This window comes from Engraulis encrasicolus, chromosome 3 (assembly GCF_034702125.1).
Source record: "Engraulis encrasicolus isolate BLACKSEA-1 chromosome 3, IST_EnEncr_1.0, whole genome shotgun sequence".
Lineage (NCBI taxonomy): Eukaryota > Metazoa > Chordata > Actinopteri > Clupeiformes > Engraulidae > Engraulis > Engraulis encrasicolus.
Genome location: NC_085859.1, coordinates 14,501,301 through 14,519,200, shown reverse-complemented (window position 1 = coordinate 14,519,200; position 17,900 = coordinate 14,501,301). Strand labels below are relative to the sequence as shown.

The window sequence follows — 17,900 nt, the reverse complement described above, 5'->3', positions numbered from 1 at the left end:
CTCTAAATACAATTAATTTCCTCAGGTTGCCTAGCAACCCACTGAAGTTGCTCAGCAACCCACTGAGGGAGAAGGACCTGATAACGTGCAAATATGGATCTGTGGAAATATGTATAGTTTCTTTTCAAATGTTATGGTTTCCTTTCTGTCAAAGTGTGACCGACTTAGGTTCTCCATATCAGCAAACTACAGACGGTATTATTTGGTGGTATAATTTGATATGTGGCGCATGCAAATATGAGCTATGGTATCTTACCATGTTCAAAGAAGAGCTCTGACTTTCATTACAGCCAATATGAAGAAAAATGAGGCTGTGGTGAACCTTCTGCATTATTTGTTCATATTTAGTTTTTCATATTTAGTGCCAAACTTATGGTGGACTTCTGGCAAATTTTCTGGTAAATTGTTGAATATTTACTTTGTATTTCAGCTGTTTTTTAATCACTCTGTCTGTGTGTGTGCGTGTGTGCGTGTGCGTGTGCGCGTGTGCGTGTGCGTGTTTTCAGTGCCAGCGAGTCGGAGTGAGTTTCATCGTATCCAGCAGCAGCTGGAGTCTGAGAAGTTCCCTCCTCTCTTCCCCAACGGCCGCCCGCGAGCCTTCCACCAGCTCGACCGAGAGGAGCAGGCCCGACACGAGAAGAAACGTCTCGGCGGTCAGCATATCTCCAATACCATTCTCCACCCTTCGACAGACAGACAGACAGACAGACAGACAGACAGACAGACAGNCAGAGAAACTTTATTTATCCCCAAGGGGAAATTTATGTTGGATTGTTCTTCCATAATGCAGTGACCATTAATACGTTGGTGTTGCTCATTTTCTGAAGAGGCCTGCAAAATTATTGAATGTAAAAACCCTATGTATGTTTAATATATATGGATATTTAGTTTATTATTTTCCTGGTATGGGTTTGGTCTACAGACTACTGCAGGAGGGCCTATAAGAAGGTGCATGTTTAATATATATGGATATTTTGTTGATTATTTTCCTGGTATGGGTTTGGTGTGTAGACTACTGCAGGAGGGCCTATAAGAAGGTGCATGTGTATATTTAATATACCCATATGGATATTAATATATATGTATATTTAGTATAATATTTTCCTGGTATGGGTTTGGTCTACTACTAGACTACTGCAGGAGGGCCTATAAGAAGGTGCATGAATATTTAATATATATGGATATTAATATATATGGATATTTTGTTTATTATTTTCCTGGTGTGCTACGGGTTTGGTCTACTACTAGACTACTGCAGGAGGGCCTATAAGAAGGTGCATGTGATATTAACACGTTGGTGTTCCACATGTTCAGAGGGCAATTGCAAAATGATTGAATATATGGATATTGAGTATAATATTTTCCTGGTATGGGTTTGGTGTGTAGACTACTGCAGGAGGGCCTATAAGAAGGTGCATGTGACGCGGCTGGAGGAGCGAGTGACCACCATCTGTCAGAGGGAGAACTCCTTCTACGTGGACACGGTCCGAGCCTTCAGAGATCGCCGATACGAGTTTAAGGGACTACACAAGGTATTGTTTCTTTTAAAAATATCTTTTAGGGGGCTTTTTATGTCTTAATTTGATAGAAATTGTGAAGAGATGATGGGGAAACAAGTGGGAGAAGGCTGGGAACTGACCCAGGCCAGACTCGAACCTGGGCCACAGCGCCCCCTGTTTTGTAATAACTAATCCAGCTTTATCACTTGCTGATCGATGGATGGATGGATGGATGAACGAATGGATAGAAGGATGGATAGATGGATAGATATAAACTTTATTTACCCCCAAGGGGAAATTCATATTGTCCTTCAACAAAGCAGTGAGCATTAGCACTTGGGTGTTCCACATTGTTCTGAAGAGAATGACAAATGATTGAATCTATTATTCTTGAAATTCCCGCTAGGTGTGGAAGAAGAAGTTGTCCCAGGCTCAGGATAACGGGGACGCCGCGGAGGTGAAGCGCTGCAAGAATATGGAGATCCTCTACGAGTCCCTGCAGCTGGCCCACAAGTGCATCCTCAACTCCTTCTATGGCTACGTCATGAGGAAAGGGTACGCAATACGCATGGCTCTCCGTTAGACCTACTATTACTTTATCGATACTTTATCTTACGGGGTTAAGAAAGTGTTTGTCTGGAGCCCTGTGGCCCTATGTCATGAGGAAAGGGTACGTATGAAGAGATGTCAACAATTGATCGATTAATCGACTTGAGTTAAAATTAATCACAATTAAGCGCCAACTCAACTGGCGAGAGACCCAGGTGAGATTGGCATTACGAAGTGTGTGTGAAGAGGAGTGTGAAGAGTGGAAATATTTCAATCAGCTGGCTCACAAGTGCATCCTCAACTCCTTCTACGGCTAAGGGTACGCATTGGGGAATGTCAAAAATGTATTGATTAATCGTCTTGAGTTAAAATGAAACCCGACGTCACGAGAAAAGGGTACGCATTAGAGGATGTCAACAGCAGGGTCCCCGCGGTGCATTAAAAAGTATTAAAAAGCATTAAATTTAGAACATGTGATTTAAGGCCGTGAAAAGCATTAAATTTAGCTATTTTTTGAGGTGTGGCATTAAATATGAAAAGGCCTGGCATTAAATTTCACCCAGACACAATGTATTAAAATATAGATGCCTGGACAGTCTTCCGTAAAAAAACATTGTTTCATAACTATAAGGCGGCAACAAGGTTTCGAGACTGTCAGTCATGCCTGGGGTAAACAATGCACTCGATAGTGACAGGCCCGCCGGGGTAGCAGACCCTATCGTTCGGATCCCCCTATGGCGATGTCTGACTTAGTAGGCTAAATCCCATCCATCACAGTGCGTGTGGCTGACCGCAGCACAGTTGAAAGTGAAACTTGTTAAATTTCATCAAGCGTGGAAGCTATATCTGTGGTGCCAGTTTACTCGTCGAAAGTGTAAGTCTTAAAATGACTGCATTGTTTTCAAACTTTGTATCTCGTCATCTAGCCTGCTTGTGCTCTATTATCCTAATGTTAGCCATGCCCTCTCGTTTAGGTTTGTGTTTGCTAACGCATATAATTTCATGAATGCATGATGAATGCATTCATACAATATGCTACTTCAAAGTGTCCTCGAGCTTCGTGGCGTATTATTTGATGCTGTCAGATGCTAATGCAATCCGAAGTGAGCACGAGTGTTGTGAAGTTGCAAGCGGTGGAAATGCGTGTAAAATGTAACATAAATCGGGCGAGTAACGAAGTGTTTTCTACGAGGCTAAATGTCGCAATGAGGATATGCGAGGATGTCCAAATCGGTAACCGCGTGGTGTTTGCATCGCTATTCCAGTCGCCGCGTGTCCGCGGTTAGGGAAATGTTTGTGGAATTCATATCAAGTTCCACTGCTGCTGTTTCTTTGCTCACTGAAGAACGACTTGCTAAACTGAAAGTTGAACGCCTACTACTGTCTGGAGCTGGGGGGAACAAACAGGAGGAGCAGTCCAGAGCTGAGCAGTCGTTTCTTTTTAACCCTTTTGATGCCACAGGTGTTATCTCTCCTAGACTAAGGTGCACTGCACTCCAATATTTATCCATTATAAAAGATGAATTGTTGGTCCATTTTTAATTTTTATATTGAAGGTATTTCATGAAATGTCATCAAACTTTTCAAATATACACAATTTTGAAATTGTTTCAGTTTTAGATGACTTTTTGGTTAATGATGTTTTAAACTAATGGGTAGTGTGTGTGTGCGCGCCACCTCACTCTTTTTTGTTGTCATCTCTATGGTTAAATTAAGCACAAAAATGACTAGGGTATTAGAGTTTGGGCCCACCTATGCAGCAGCCAGATCAACTGAAAGAATATTTTAGCACATGGAGTTACACAGATGCTGGCTACTTGATTTGAAATTATAATGAATTATCTAAGGAAGGGGCCGATTTCATGAAAACTCCCGCAACATACAGAAACCTCTTTGACAAGTCATGACAAACATCTGGTGCAGAAAGTGACTAGGGAGCAGGCAATGAGAATAAAATAACACAGTGAGCAGTGTGAATGTATGTATTACATTACATTATAGCAATGTAATAACAATAGCAATATTATACCATGTAACACACGCACACCCGTATAGTGGTATTAATTTTAATGTTGGAGGTCTTGAAAATGGTATTAAAAAGTATTAAATTGGGTGATGAAAAATGTGCAGATACCCTGGATAGTTGTGTGTGTGTCAAATGGGAACATTTCAATCAGCTGGGTCACAAGTGCAGGCTAAGTCATGAGGAAAGGGTACGGACATGGCTCTCTGTTACAGCACATGCTTTATCTTAGAGGGTTAACAAAGTGTTTGTCAAGGGGCCTGTGGCTCTATGTCATGAGGAAAGGGTACGTATGAGAGATGTCAAGAATTGATCGATTAATCCTCTTGAGTTAAAATTAATCACAATTAAGCGTCAACTCGACTGGTGACAGAACCATGTGGAATTTGCATGCGGTATCTTCCCCCTGAAGTGAACATGTGCCCGCTATCTGCACCTCCAAACCTCTGGTGTGCGTTGGCTTCCTTCTCCAAAAGTGGATATTTGGTCCCCATAGACGCATCTCATGGCTGTGTGTCTCTTGTGCTCCTCAGGGCTCGCTGGTACTCCATGGAGATGGCGGGCATCGTGTGTTACACTGGAGCCAACATCATCACCCAGGCCAGGGAGCTCATCGAACAGATCGGGTAAGTACCAATGGGCATGCCTTAAACACACTTTGGGGGTTGAATATTTGTTTGGTTCAATGCTTGGATTGCCCCTCCGTTACCTTTGTGTTGCGACATTTTGTCATTACGCATGTACTGTATAATAATTACCATAGGTATTTAATTTAACCTAAAACTCTGATGTCACTATGCCTCTTGTAGGAGACCTTTGGAGTTGGACACAGACGGTATTTGGTGCGTGCTTCCCAACTCGTTCCCTGAGAACTTTGTCGTCAAATCCACCCACGAGAAGAAACCAAAAGTCACCATCTCCTACCCAGGAGCCATGCTCAACATCCTGGTTAAGGTACTGTAAACTCACTTTTTAGAAAATTGGGTTTGGATTTAAAGGACAGGTGGACTATTTTGAACATTTCACCCCTTTTCTCAATTGTCTGCAGTTAAGTACAGTGATCCTCACTAGGGCTGTAACGATACACTCAACTCATGATTCGGTTCGTATCACGATTTTTGACCTACGGTTCGATACACCCCACGATTTCTGAAATGCATCTCCACTCAAGTTTGGAAACACTATCACATCAAATCATAAGGTTGTTTTCTGGACTAATGAGTAATAAACTTTGAAAGCGCGTATCACGGTACTGCCTCCTTGTATCACGATACAGTATCGTGACTCTGTGTATCACGATTTCTCGGTCCGATACAATATCGTTACAGCCCTAATCCTCACCAATGTTTTGATGTTTGCTGCCGTCTCCGTTGTTTGGCTGATTTGTTTTTTGTCTCAATTGGCTTTAGAGTAGACGCATATGGGCATGTCTCTATCTGTTCTGAAAATCACCCTTATCTTTTAATAGGGAAAGAACTTTTTTTTAGTGTTTTTATGTTTGTCTAATGTGTTGATATGTGTTCTTTGTGTAAACGCTTAGACTCTCTGTGCCCATACCAAATTTCTCTCTAGAAGAGACAATAAAGGCTCATCCTATCCTATCCTATCCTATCCTATCCTATCCTATCCTATTTTTGGGGTACATAGAAAGACTTATGTTAGGCTTAATGCAGCGATGTCAAACGTGGCCCACAAAATCATTTCAAATGTGTTTTACAGTTGGCCTACATACAGAAGTATTTGTGAAAAAAGTAACGTTTGTGAATGGGTAGCATGAATTCTGGAAATCCACTACCAAAAATATTGCACATCTTTTGCACCTTTAACTGTTTTTTTTAATGATTGTTGTATGCTGTATGGTTAATGTAAGTGATCGTGAAATAATGATGTGTGTATTGTCTGTGTTTTTCTGTTTATGTATGTATGCTACTGAACATGCTAATTTTATCTAAATAAAATCTTCTCTACTCGACTCTGTTTTGTAGGAGGGCTTCACCAACCACCAGTACCAGGAGCTGGTGGACCCAGCCAACCTAACGTACGAGACTCGATCGGAGAACAGCATCTTCTTCGAGGTGGACGGGCCTTACCTGGCCATGATCCTGCCAGCCTCCAAAGAGGAGGGCAAGAAACTGAAAAAGAGGTAAAATGTGTTGCGTGTGTAGGAAATATCGATTTTTTTTCTCTCATTTTGTCTTTGTTGCCACTTCCTGACTTGACTTCCTGGTGCCTAAAGCCAAATTGGGGAACTACTCAAGCCTCTGTTGACATAATATGGAGTAGAGTAACATCTATTTATCCCGAAAGAAATGAAGGTGTCCTGTAGCATACATTATTTATATTACAGATTATTTCACATATATATTTTTTTGGGGCTTTATTATTACATAGGACAGTACAGGGAAGACGGGAAATGGGTGGGAATGAGAGTTGTGGTAGGGTTGGGAAATGACCCATGCCGAATTCAAACCTGGTGCCCATGGGCAATGTTACCCATACATGGTGTATCGGCGCTGTGCGCCACATTGCCCCCCACCCTTATTTCACTTTTTGTCCCCCCCCCCCTCTCTCTCTCTCTCTGCCTGTCTCTCTCTCTCTCTCTCTCTCTCTCTCTCTCTCTCTCTCTCTCTCTCTCTCTCCCTCTCTCTCTCCATCCCTCTCCTCAGGTATGCAGTGTTTAACGAAGATGGCTCGCTGGCCGAGCTGAAGGGTTTCGAGGTGAAGCGTAGAGGGGAGCTGCAGCTCATTAAGATCTTCCAGTCCTCCGTGTTCGAGGCCTTCCTCAAGGGAACCACCCTGGAGGAGGTCTACGCATCCGTCGCCAAGGTCGCCGACTACTGGCTGGACGTGCTCTACAGCAAGGTGTGTGTGTGTGTGTGTGTGTGTGTGTGTGTGTGTGTGTGTGTGTGTGTGTGTGTGTGTGTGTGTGTGTGTGTGTGTGTGTGTGTGTGTGTGTGTGTGTGTGTGGTGTGTGTGTGTGTGTGTGTGTGTGTGTGTGTGTGTGTGTGTGTGTGTGTGTGTGTGTGTGTGTGTGTGTGTGTGTGTGTGTGTGTGGAGGTGTACGCATCCATGGCCAAGGTGGCCGCCTAGTGTGTGTGTGTGTGTGTGTGTCAGTGCCAGGGTTTTTCTGACGATTTATGGCCATAGAAATCGGTGGAAAAGAAAGCTCACTAGCCACTTTAGCTGATGGTGAGTGCATGTTGTTCACCTAGTATGGTTCATATCATATGTCCCTCCAGGCTGCCAACATGTCGGACTTGGAGCTGTTTGAGCTGATTGCTGAGAACCGCTCCATGTCCAATCTGGACTTGACTACAGTCCTGTTGCTAACCTTCCCCTCACTCTCCTCTCCTCTCCTCCAGGCTGCTAACATGCCGGACTCGGAGCTGTTTGAGCTGATTGCGGAGAACCGATCCATGTCCCGTCGCCTGGAGGACTACGGGGAGCAGAAGTCCACCTCCATCAGCACCGCCAAGCGCCTGGCCGAGTTCCTAGGCGACCAGATGGTGAAGGACGCAGGCCTCAGCTGTCGATACGTCATCTCACGCAAACCTGAAGGCTCACCCGTCACAGAGAGGTAAGGGGTCTTTTTAGATGCGTCTCACGCATCTCTATAAGAGGCTTTGTCCATCCGTTGGTCCGTTGGTCTGTCCGTCCGTCCCTCCGTGATGTGTTTCTGAATTGTGATTCCCTCTTGTGTAAGTAGTAAAAAAGGTTGAGAACCACTGGCATATACGGACGCATCTGTTGTCCGCGTGTCGGACTTGTTTTTATTACGGTTAGGTTTTTACAGTTATTTATTTATTGTTGTTATCTTATGGATGTCTGTCTACTTTGCATATCCTTGTCAAATACGTTTCTTTATGACGCCTGCATTTAGGACAATGGGAATTGGCAACTATGCTAACTCCAGCATATTTATATTGATGTTCTTTACTGATGCATTGATTCATATGCATGATCATAATCAAATGTATTAAATGTAAGAAACAAAGACTTTGTTTTTGTTTTATAAATCCTTTTTTCCCCAGGGCCATACCTTTAGCCATCTTCCAGGCAGAGCCTAGCGTCACAAAGCACTACTTGCGCAAATGGCTGAAGATGCCCAGTCTCCATGACATGGACATCAGATCGGTGAGTAATGCTGCACCTCACTCTTCCCATTACTCTAGAACAGTGATTCTGAAAGTGTGGTCCGGGGACCACTGGTGGTCCACAAGAGGAATTCTACTTTTCCAAGACAAGCTACCTGTAGCAGTAGGCTATATTTGTAAACTAATTACAAACCTAAATTATCTGTCAAATTAGCACCCGTCAACTGTCAATTCAGTTGACAGGTGGTCCATGAGCATTTTGGAGGGGACCAAGTGGTCCTCGGTCTGAAAAGGTTTGAGAAACACTGCTCTAGAACTAAACTATATGAATGCAAACAACCAATACATCCTGTTTTCATAATCCATATTCCATCCATCATGTAAACCAGTGGTTTTCAAAGCTCCACCACCGGCTGACTCGCCATTTGGAGCATCCCCTGCACCATGGGCGTGATTTTAGGTGTGGGATGATGTTGGGACATGTCTATACCACATTTGAGTAAATGAACCTAGATTGTCCCCACCACTTTTCCCACACATGTAATTAGGGCTGGGTAAAATAATCGAGTTAATCGATAATCGATCGAATCGAATGGAAATTCACATAATCGATTCAGAGGGCACAAAATCGAAGGCACCAAGAAGGGAACGGATTGAATCGATTCAGAATGAATCAAATTGAATCGAAATCGAATTGATACAGGAACATGGCTGCGATACCCAGCTCTACATGTAATGCAAAAACAGCATACCTGGACATGAATGAAAAAGGTTCCTGCTCCACCCCTGTTCTAGATCCTGGACTGGAACTACTACATTGAGCGTCTGGGCAGTGCTATCCAGAAGATCATCACCATCCCGGCGGCCCTGCAGCAGGTGAAGAACCCCGTGCCCCGCGTGCGGCACCCCGACTGGCTCCACAAGAAGCTGCTGGAGAAGAACGACATCTACAAGCAGAAGAAGATCAACGAGCTCTTCACCAGCGAGGGCAAGAAACAGGTGTGTGTCTGTGTGTGTGTGTGTCTGTCTGTCTCTGTCTGTCTCTGTCTGTCTCTGTCTGTCTCTGTCTGTCTCTCTCTCTGTCTCTCTCTTTGTCTCTCTCTTTGTCTGTCTGTCTGTCTCTCTCTCTCTCTTTGTCTGTCTCTGTCTGTGGCAAATCTGTCTTGTTTGTGTTTACCCTCTGATTTTGAAGGTGCATTGTCAGATGTTGGCTAGAGTAGGTATTGCAACTATGCTGCTCATTGAAACTGTGCTGCCTATTGGCAAATTTTATCTTATAATCAATATTTACTAAATAAGAAACTAATGTTTACAAGTATGATCAGAGTGCAATAAGTTTTACAGCTAAAAATATCTACTTCTGGACATTCAAAATATCTACCTCTTGTGAACAAGCTCGTACCATCTCTCCAACACAGCCATTGACCCGTTTCCCCCTTGTATCAAAGAGGTTACTACTAGATTAAAGTGATACTGTCCAATTTTTGGAAATAAGCTCTTATTAAACCTCCCCTTGAGTTAAATAGTTGAGTTTTACCTTTCTCCTGTACTTTCAATCGTTCTCTGAGTATGGCAGTGTACATTTTACCTCCATGCTAGCAGTTAACATTGAGTCCTATGAGACCAGCTGGCCGCTAACTGGTCTCATAGGACTCAATGTTAACTGCTAGCTTGGGGGTAAAATTTGCACTGCTGTACCCAGAGAACGGTTGAAAGTATAGGACAACGGTAAAATCCTATTATTCTCTAGGGAGGTGTAAAATAAGCTTATTTCCAAAAATAGGACAGTATCACTTTAAGAAATATCAAACCCTGTGTCCCCAAAGCAAAGGAATGTGCTCATGTTCGGTCTCCTAAGAGGGCGTTTTTCCCCTCCTCCTCCTCCTCTTTCTGTGGTGTTTGATCTCGACTTTCATAAGTTGTTCCTGCACTACTTCATTATCAAACCCCTCTGCTTGTATCTCTCAGGTGGCCCAGATGAATGAGGAGGCTAGAGGAGAGGCGGCGGACATCGAGGACTTCGGGAAGCCTCCGCGCCCCCTGCAGCCCGCCATCCTCATCAGCACCAAGCGCAAGCGGGCGTCCCAGGGGGGCGGGGAGGACAGCCAGGCCCAGGAGTCCCAGGAGATGGAGCTCACACAGTCCTGGAGGGAGATACTGGGACCACCACCACCCAAAGGCCCATCCAAGGTACGTGGAGCCAACCAAGGTTACTACTACCTTTTTAAAGGTACACTGTGCAGGAAAATGGTTAAAAAAAAAGGTACTGCAACTACGCTGCTCATTGAAACTGGGCTGCCCATTGCCAAATTTGATCTTTACATGAAAGTTTACTAAGTAGCAAACAAATATTTACTAGTATGGTCCAAGTAGAGTCATTTTTGCAGCTAAAAATGGCTATTTTTGGAAATTCAGAATGGCGGACCATGGAGAAGATCCCCTTTTCATGTATTAAAAGTGCAATTTTTCCAGTCAAAATGAATACTTAGAATTTGATGGTGGTGGTAAGTATTCATGAAAAAGGTAACATTAGAGAATGGGCAGCTTGAATTCTGGAAATAAACAACTAAAAATCTCACACAGTGTCCCTTTAATGCATGTCATGCAGGACGAGATGCTTGTGTGGCTGCTAAGTGTAGTGTAATGTAATGTGTAGTGTAGTGTGATATAATTTAATGCAATGTAATGTAATGTAGTGTGATCTCATGTAATGCATGTTATTGCAGCAGGAGATGCTGGTGTGGTTGTTAAGTGTAATGTAATGTAATATAGTGTAGTGTGATTTAATGTAGTGCAATGCAGGGCTTGACATTAACTTTTCCACCCCCCGGCCACTGTGGCTAGTGGATTTCCTGAGTCACTAGCTATTCAGGTATTCCACTAGCCACAGCTTTTATATAGTTTTTCCCCCCTTTATCACAGTACATCTAACCTCAGAAGATGAGGTGCTAAAGTAAGATGAGTGTATAGCTTTCTACAAGTATATCAAGCAAATAGAAACTGTGTTACTGAGCTTTTTTTTTAACTTAAATACAAACAATTGATACTCAACGAACAAACTGAAAATAGGCTCCTTCAATACCTATGTCATACCAAGGAATAAGCTGCCAGCCAAATTGGCTAGTGACACTGAAAATATTACTAGCCACAGCCAAGTTTTACCAGCATTTGGCCGGTTGGCAGGTGCCAGTGTCAAGCCCTGGTGCAATGTAATGTAATGTAATACAGCTCCAGGCCTTTTTATTAGAATACCATGAAAAAGTTGATTTATTTCCATAATTCCATCAATAATGTTAAACTGTCATGGATTGTAGATTCATGGCCCAGTTTTTTAACTATTCCAATCATTGTTTTTTTTCTTTTTATATACGTTGGCCTTCCAGCTCAAAAAACCCATGAATTGGGGAATTCGCATTATTAGAATATTGTTATAAAATCACATTTTTCTTCATCAAAATTCACATTAAATCAGTTGAAATTTGGTACTTTCTACATAACATGCAATGGTCAATACTTGGTTAGGACATTCTCTGTCTTCATAATGGCCATGATGCGTTTAACATTGAAGTCAATGGCAAAAACAGTGCATGTGAGTTATGGAAGCCCAGATATCCTTGATGCTTTGCTGTCAGCTGTTCTTGTTTGTTGACCTGGTGCCCCACACTTCCCTCTTCAATATACCCGAAGATTTCCATGCCACGTTTTGGTGTTAACTCACCAGTTTAATTCTAACTCAACAGAAATTAAACCCCATTAATTTTCAATGGGGTTTCATTTCTGGTTATTTAGAATTAAACTGGTGAGTTAGCGCCAAAACGTGGCATGGAAATCTACAGGGTATATTGAAGAGTGAAGTGTGGGGTACCAGGTCAACAAACAAGAACAGCTGACAGCAAAGCATCAAGGATATCTGGGCTTCCATAACTCCCATGCACTGTTTTTGCCATTGACTTCAATGTTAAATGCATCATGGCCATTATGAAGACAGAGAATGTCCTAACCAAGTATTGACCATTGCATGTTATGTAGAAAGTACCACATTTCAACTGATTTAATGTGACCCGAATTTTGATGAAGAAAAATGTGATTTTATAACAATATTCTAATAATGCGAATTCCCCAATTCATGGGTTTTTTGAGCTGGAAGGCCAACGTATATAAAAAGAAAAAAAACAATGATTGGAATAGTTAAAAAACTGGGCCATGAATCTACAATCCATGACAGTTTAACATTATTGATGGAATTATGGAAATCAATCAACTTATTCATGGTATTCTAATAAAAAGGCCTGGAGCTGTATAATGTAGTGTAGTGTAATGTAATTTAATGCATGTCATGCAGGAGGAGATGCTGTTGTGGCTGCTAAGTGTAGTGTAATGCAATGTAATATAGTGTAGTGTGATATAATATAATAAATAAGTGTAATGTAATATAATGTCCTGCAGGAGGAGATGCTAGTGTGGTTGTTAAGTGTAATGTAGTGTAATGTAATGTAGTGTAATGTAATGTAGTGTAATGTAGTGTAATGTAATGTAGTGTAATGTAATGTAGTGTAATGTAGTGTAATGTAATGTAGTGTAATGTAATGTAGTGTAATGTAATGCATGTTATTGCAGGAGGAGATGCTGTTGTGGCTTCGCTACCACAAGAAGAAGTGGGAGCTGCAGCTGCGTCAGCGTAAGGAGCGCAGGAAGAGGAGGCGGCTAGTGGACGGCGAGCCGCAGCCCGCGGGCGGGGGCGTCATCCGGGACGGGCCCACCACCGCGCTCGGGAACTTCCTGCGCAAGACGGCACGCAGCATCCTGGACATGCCCTGGCAGATCATACAGGTGAGGGGAAACGTGCCTGATGATGACCCTGCTGGGTGGAAATGGTGTATGTCTTGAATAAACCTTAAAGGTGATTGTGCGGGTTAGTGATACTGTCCCATTTTTGGAAATACGTTTATTTTACACCTCTCCTCGATTTAAATGATTGGGTTGTACCTTTCTCCTGTGCTTTCAACTATTCTCTGAGTATGGCAGTGCAAATTTTACCTCGAAGCTAGCAGTTAAAGTCAAGTCCTATGAGACCAGCTGGTGGCTGGTCTCTGTTGAGGGTGAGTCCCCAATGTGACATAATCACTAAATTCTGTGAAATGTTGTTCTGTGAATGGCCAAAACCATCTTAAGAGATTTTTTCAATGGTATAGTGGTACATATCTTGAGTGCTTTAAGCACCTATTAGTACCTATTGCTCCCAGGTCAGATGTTTGGATGTGAGAGTTTTGACCTTCTACTTCTGTCCCATCAGATTGCAGAGAGCAGTCACCCAGGTCTGTTTAAGCTGTGGGCGGTGATTGGGAGTGACCTGCACTGCATGAAGCTCACCATCCCCAGAGTATTCTATGTCAACCAGAGGGTTCCCAAGCAGGACGAAGGACCCACATATCGCAAGGTTTGTTCTAGCGCTGCTCGATTATGGGGGAAAAAAAAACAACCTTGCGCAATGAAAAATCTTCCCTCCATGCAGCAGCATGAATGGAGAGCCATAGAGAAACCCACAGTGGTGCTCTGCATAACGCCTGAATTACCTGGGCGCTACCAAAGCGGTAGAAGCGTGGCGTTCCATTATTTTCCGTTGGGACGCGGCAGCGACGCGAGAGGTGGTGACGTAGGGAAGCGAGGGTGGCGGGCGGTGGGCGAGCGAGGCGAGAAAGTTGAGCTTGGCTGAAAAATGTAGCGGCACCGCAAAGCGTTAATCAATGGGAGAGCTTTCAAGGCCGTGACGACACCTGCGTCACTACTGTACTGGGATACTGGGAAATAAAGGCTGTTTTGATTTTGGTGGTGTCAAATCTGCCGATCGTTTTTCACAGATGGTTTTAAAATAAATGACACTTGGGTTAAGGTGACCAATATAGTCGCTCCTATTTCATCATTTTTATTTGTACATACAGTGTGATTGAAGAGAGACAGTTGTTTGACCACAGCATTTGCTAAGCTAAGCTAATTTGACCGGGAAACGATGCTACGTCACCACGCGAGGCGAGCGAGCAGGTTGAGAGCGTGTGGAATATACGTACATGTATCACAGCCGTAAGTGTTGGATAGCAAGTCTGTCTGGATAGCTAACTGTCCAAACCATATCGGCGGTCAGTGAGCAACCAACTGCACCTCAAACTCTTGAGTTGCAGTTAAATCCGTGGTTGTTTGGCCCTCCCATGGTGGCGTATGTCTGATTTCACATGAAATGTAGTACACATGCACTTTTTCAATATTAAGTCAGAATTAGTGATTTGAAAATTTGTGGGAAACCTCACTTGCGGCGCTTTTTGTGTGTAAGCAAGTGTTGTACATACGGCCCCTGTTTTTATTCTGCTTACACCTGCCACCTCTACTGGACTGGACACACACACACACACACACACACACACACACACACACACACACACACACACACACACACACACACACACACACACACACACACACACACACAAGCCTTCAATCAAAAGGCAATTTTCTTATATTTTCTAATATTCTCAATATATTGGACAATAAAGTTTTTGAAGAGTCTTGAATCTTCTCTTGCTCCTCCCAGGTGAACCGCATCCTGCCGCGCTCCAACATGGTGTACTACCTGTACCAGTACACGGTGCCTGAGGACATGTACCAGGAGCACATCAACGAGATCAACGCAGACCTCTCCGCCCCAGACATCGAGGGAGTCTACGAGACCCAGGTAGGGGGAATGAGCTGTGTGTGGACCAGTGCTTTCCCAACCTTGCTTGCGTGATTATCATCAACTTTCAATCTCGCACCGAGATGGGTAACGAATAACGTTTCCCAAACGGGCCTCGGTTTGCTACTGGTCAAGGCCAGATAAGGCAGTGCCGAAGTTTAAACCAAACATTTTCTTAGTCAAAATAGAACGTCTCTGCGTAAACTATGTCCCGGACTTGAATGCCTTGAACAAACGAACACACGTACACACAAACTCGGACGATCACATAACCTCCTTGGCAGAAATAATTCGATTGCCTTCATATGTGCTACATGTGAAGAAATTGACAATAAATTTGACTAACTTTTGACTTTGCCTTTCCCCCGTGTGCCAGGTGCCTCTGCTGTTCCGTGCTCTGGTCCAGCTGGGCTGCATGTGCATGGTCAACAAGCAGGCGGTGCGCGACCTGGCCGGACGAGAGGCCGACACCTTCGACCTGGAACACCTGGACATGAGGTCACTTGCCCAGTTCAGCTACCTGGAGCCAGGTAAAGGGGACAGTTTCATGTCAAAGAAAAAGAAAATGCTGCACACTCTGCTGCATATTTTATTTTGACGTAAAAGTTTTGGCTGTCTGGCCTTCTTCCAACTTCAAGTTTTTTTTATTACTTTTTACTCATTTACGAGGAAAAGTCAATAATGGAGTGTGCAAACCTTTTTTTTTCACTGTTTGCTCAGCACCAGGGATTATTGTGCCCAATCTACGCACAATAATGAATATGAATCACATACCATGCGTTATTATGATGTGTTTTATTGAAATGACTCCTGTGCTTCTTGTGTTCTTGTAGGCAGCGTGCGTCACATTTACCTGTACCACCACAGCCAAGGACACAAGGCTCTGTTCGGCCTCTTCATTCCTTCACAGCGCAAGGCCAGCGTGTTTGTCCTGGACACGGTGAGAACACACTCGCTTTATTATTGTTACATAAACATCATTCACTGAGTCACACTCAAAGCAGAATTATGAAGGGTGGCTAACCTTGACAGTGTGTTCAGTTCTTGGGTAACTCTCCGCAAGTGCCTGGAAAAAACAGCTTTCATTTCCAGTACACTTGCTGCTTTCAACTCCTTAGGCACCATCCTTTCAAAGTAATTGTAAGGCTAAATGCAGATATCCAGAATGGTGTGTGTTTGGTGGAATTACTGCCAAATGCATTGAAATTGTCTGTTGGCCTGGGAAATCCCATGCTGCTTTGCACAATCGTTCTGATCCGAAAGACGGCATGGATTCTGCACTAAAAGTGGGAGTGGGGTCCTGAGCTAGGGAGCCAATCAGAGAGCGGGAAAGGGTGCAAAGGTGATGAGACGCCTGTAGGTGCCCAACACGTTCCGCCTGCCCGATGTGTTCCCTTATGACTTTCACGTTTTAAATGTTAATTTAGCAGCCGCCAAAACATTAACACAAAAAGAGATGTTTAATATTTATATCATACCTTTACTTTATATCGTTGTTTTATATCAAATGTCGTTTATCGCTGTAAATAATAGAGATGCACAGGATCCAAGATTCGCTTCCGGATCCGGCAGGATAATAGGGTTTTTCAGACTATCCTGATCCGGAAGGATCTTAAGCAATGGATCCGGTATCCGGCAGTTACCTAAAAATCAGGATGTGGAGCATCTCTACTTTTTACGTAGCCTAGGCTTTTCAGTCAGTCTTTCACAACCCCAATCGCTGCATAGAGTGAAAGCCCTTTGGAAGCAGCCGTTGAAGGCAGTGTAGCGGTAAGCCAATGAATCTTAAAAATAGTTTGCGCCAACGTAATAAAAAGGGCCCACGTGTGCGAGTTGGCTATGTGTTTCGACCCTTTCGTAGGATCCGGTTCCGGATCCTGCAGGATCTTAAGCAGTGGATCCGGTATCCGGCAGGATCCTAAAAATCAGGATCCGGTGCATCTCTAGTAAATAACGTGATATTGTGCTCTGAATAGTTTGTTGGTTAGCTGACCAGTTGGTGACCTTATTTAGCGTTTCTGTGACGTTCTATATTATTATCAAACGGAGAGTTTGAAACGCAAACTTCCTCCTGCAAAATAAACACTTAAAACGGGAAAGTAAAAAATGGACGGCAGAGATCAGGCAGTTTCTCTTCCGTATACGTCATACTGCGCATGTGCAGTGTGCAAAGGGAACACATCGGGCAGGCAGAACCCGTTGGGCACCGACACTGCCCTAATATCATGTGGAAGGCTAGCTGACCGCGCTGCACCACAGCCTGCACCACCCAAGTCTAGTACTTAACTCCTACTCTCTGCATCTGAAGAGTTCAGATGCAATACCCCCTAAGTGCCTTTTCAGAAAATAATCTTAATTCATTTTTATTTAATACAAAGCTATCAAAATGGCGATTTTTATTTTATTTTTGTAATATAACTATTTATATATATTATCAAGCACATGAATGTAAACCAAACCAACAATGGGGTTCTCTAAAAATATAGAAGTGCAGGTCTTCAGAAATGGAGTTAATGGGGTTTTGCATCTGATCTCTGCCTCTCTTCCCCTTTGTGCTGCAGGTGCGTAGTAACCAGATGCCCAACCTGAGCTCACTGTACGGCGGGGAGCGCACAGCGCTGCTGGAGAAGACCACGGAGGAGCTGCTGCCGCCGGAGAAGCACCAGTTCGAGGTGCGCGCCGAGAACGACGTCAAGGCCATCTACAGGGCCATACAGCGCACCCTGCTCAACTACAAGGTACAGCACCCCCTCACTTACACACATACACTATAGTATATACAGTATATCCTTCTCAACTACAAGGTACAGTACCTCCTTACTTACACACATTTATTTAGTGGTGTTGTATGTTGTGGAAAGCAAACTGTTACACTTTAGAAAGACTAGGCCAGGGCCCTGCCGTCTGCAAACGGTAGGGCACTCGTCTACCATGCGGCTGACCCGGGTTCGATTCCCGGCCCGGCTCCTTTGCCGGCCATTCCCCGTCTCTCTCTCTCTCCCCACTCGCTT

At 43.7% G+C, this 17,900-nt stretch overlaps 1 protein-coding gene across 1 annotated transcript in view; it reads left to right on the top strand.

Annotated features, from left to right (window-relative positions):
- The window catches only part of pole (polymerase (DNA directed), epsilon), a 45,588-nt gene that overhangs the window by 14,944 nt on the left and 12,744 nt on the right, over positions 1-17,900 (top strand). The window contains exons 19-35 of the mRNA XM_063194822.1: positions 507-653; positions 1,387-1,532; positions 1,906-2,054; positions 4,605-4,697; positions 4,881-5,025; positions 6,057-6,214; positions 6,738-6,933; positions 7,434-7,648; positions 8,103-8,205; positions 8,961-9,164; positions 10,134-10,355; positions 12,783-12,995; positions 13,459-13,602; positions 14,749-14,889; positions 15,266-15,419; positions 15,723-15,829; positions 17,451-17,627. Of these exons, the coding sequence (XP_063050892.1) occupies positions 507-653; positions 1,387-1,532; positions 1,906-2,054; positions 4,605-4,697; positions 4,881-5,025; positions 6,057-6,214; positions 6,738-6,933; positions 7,434-7,648; positions 8,103-8,205; positions 8,961-9,164; positions 10,134-10,355; positions 12,783-12,995; positions 13,459-13,602; positions 14,749-14,889; positions 15,266-15,419; positions 15,723-15,829; positions 17,451-17,627 (2,714 nt within the window). The remainder of the gene's footprint in view (positions 1-506; positions 654-1,386; positions 1,533-1,905; positions 2,055-4,604; positions 4,698-4,880; positions 5,026-6,056; positions 6,215-6,737; positions 6,934-7,433; positions 7,649-8,102; positions 8,206-8,960; positions 9,165-10,133; positions 10,356-12,782; positions 12,996-13,458; positions 13,603-14,748; positions 14,890-15,265; positions 15,420-15,722; positions 15,830-17,450; positions 17,628-17,900) is intronic.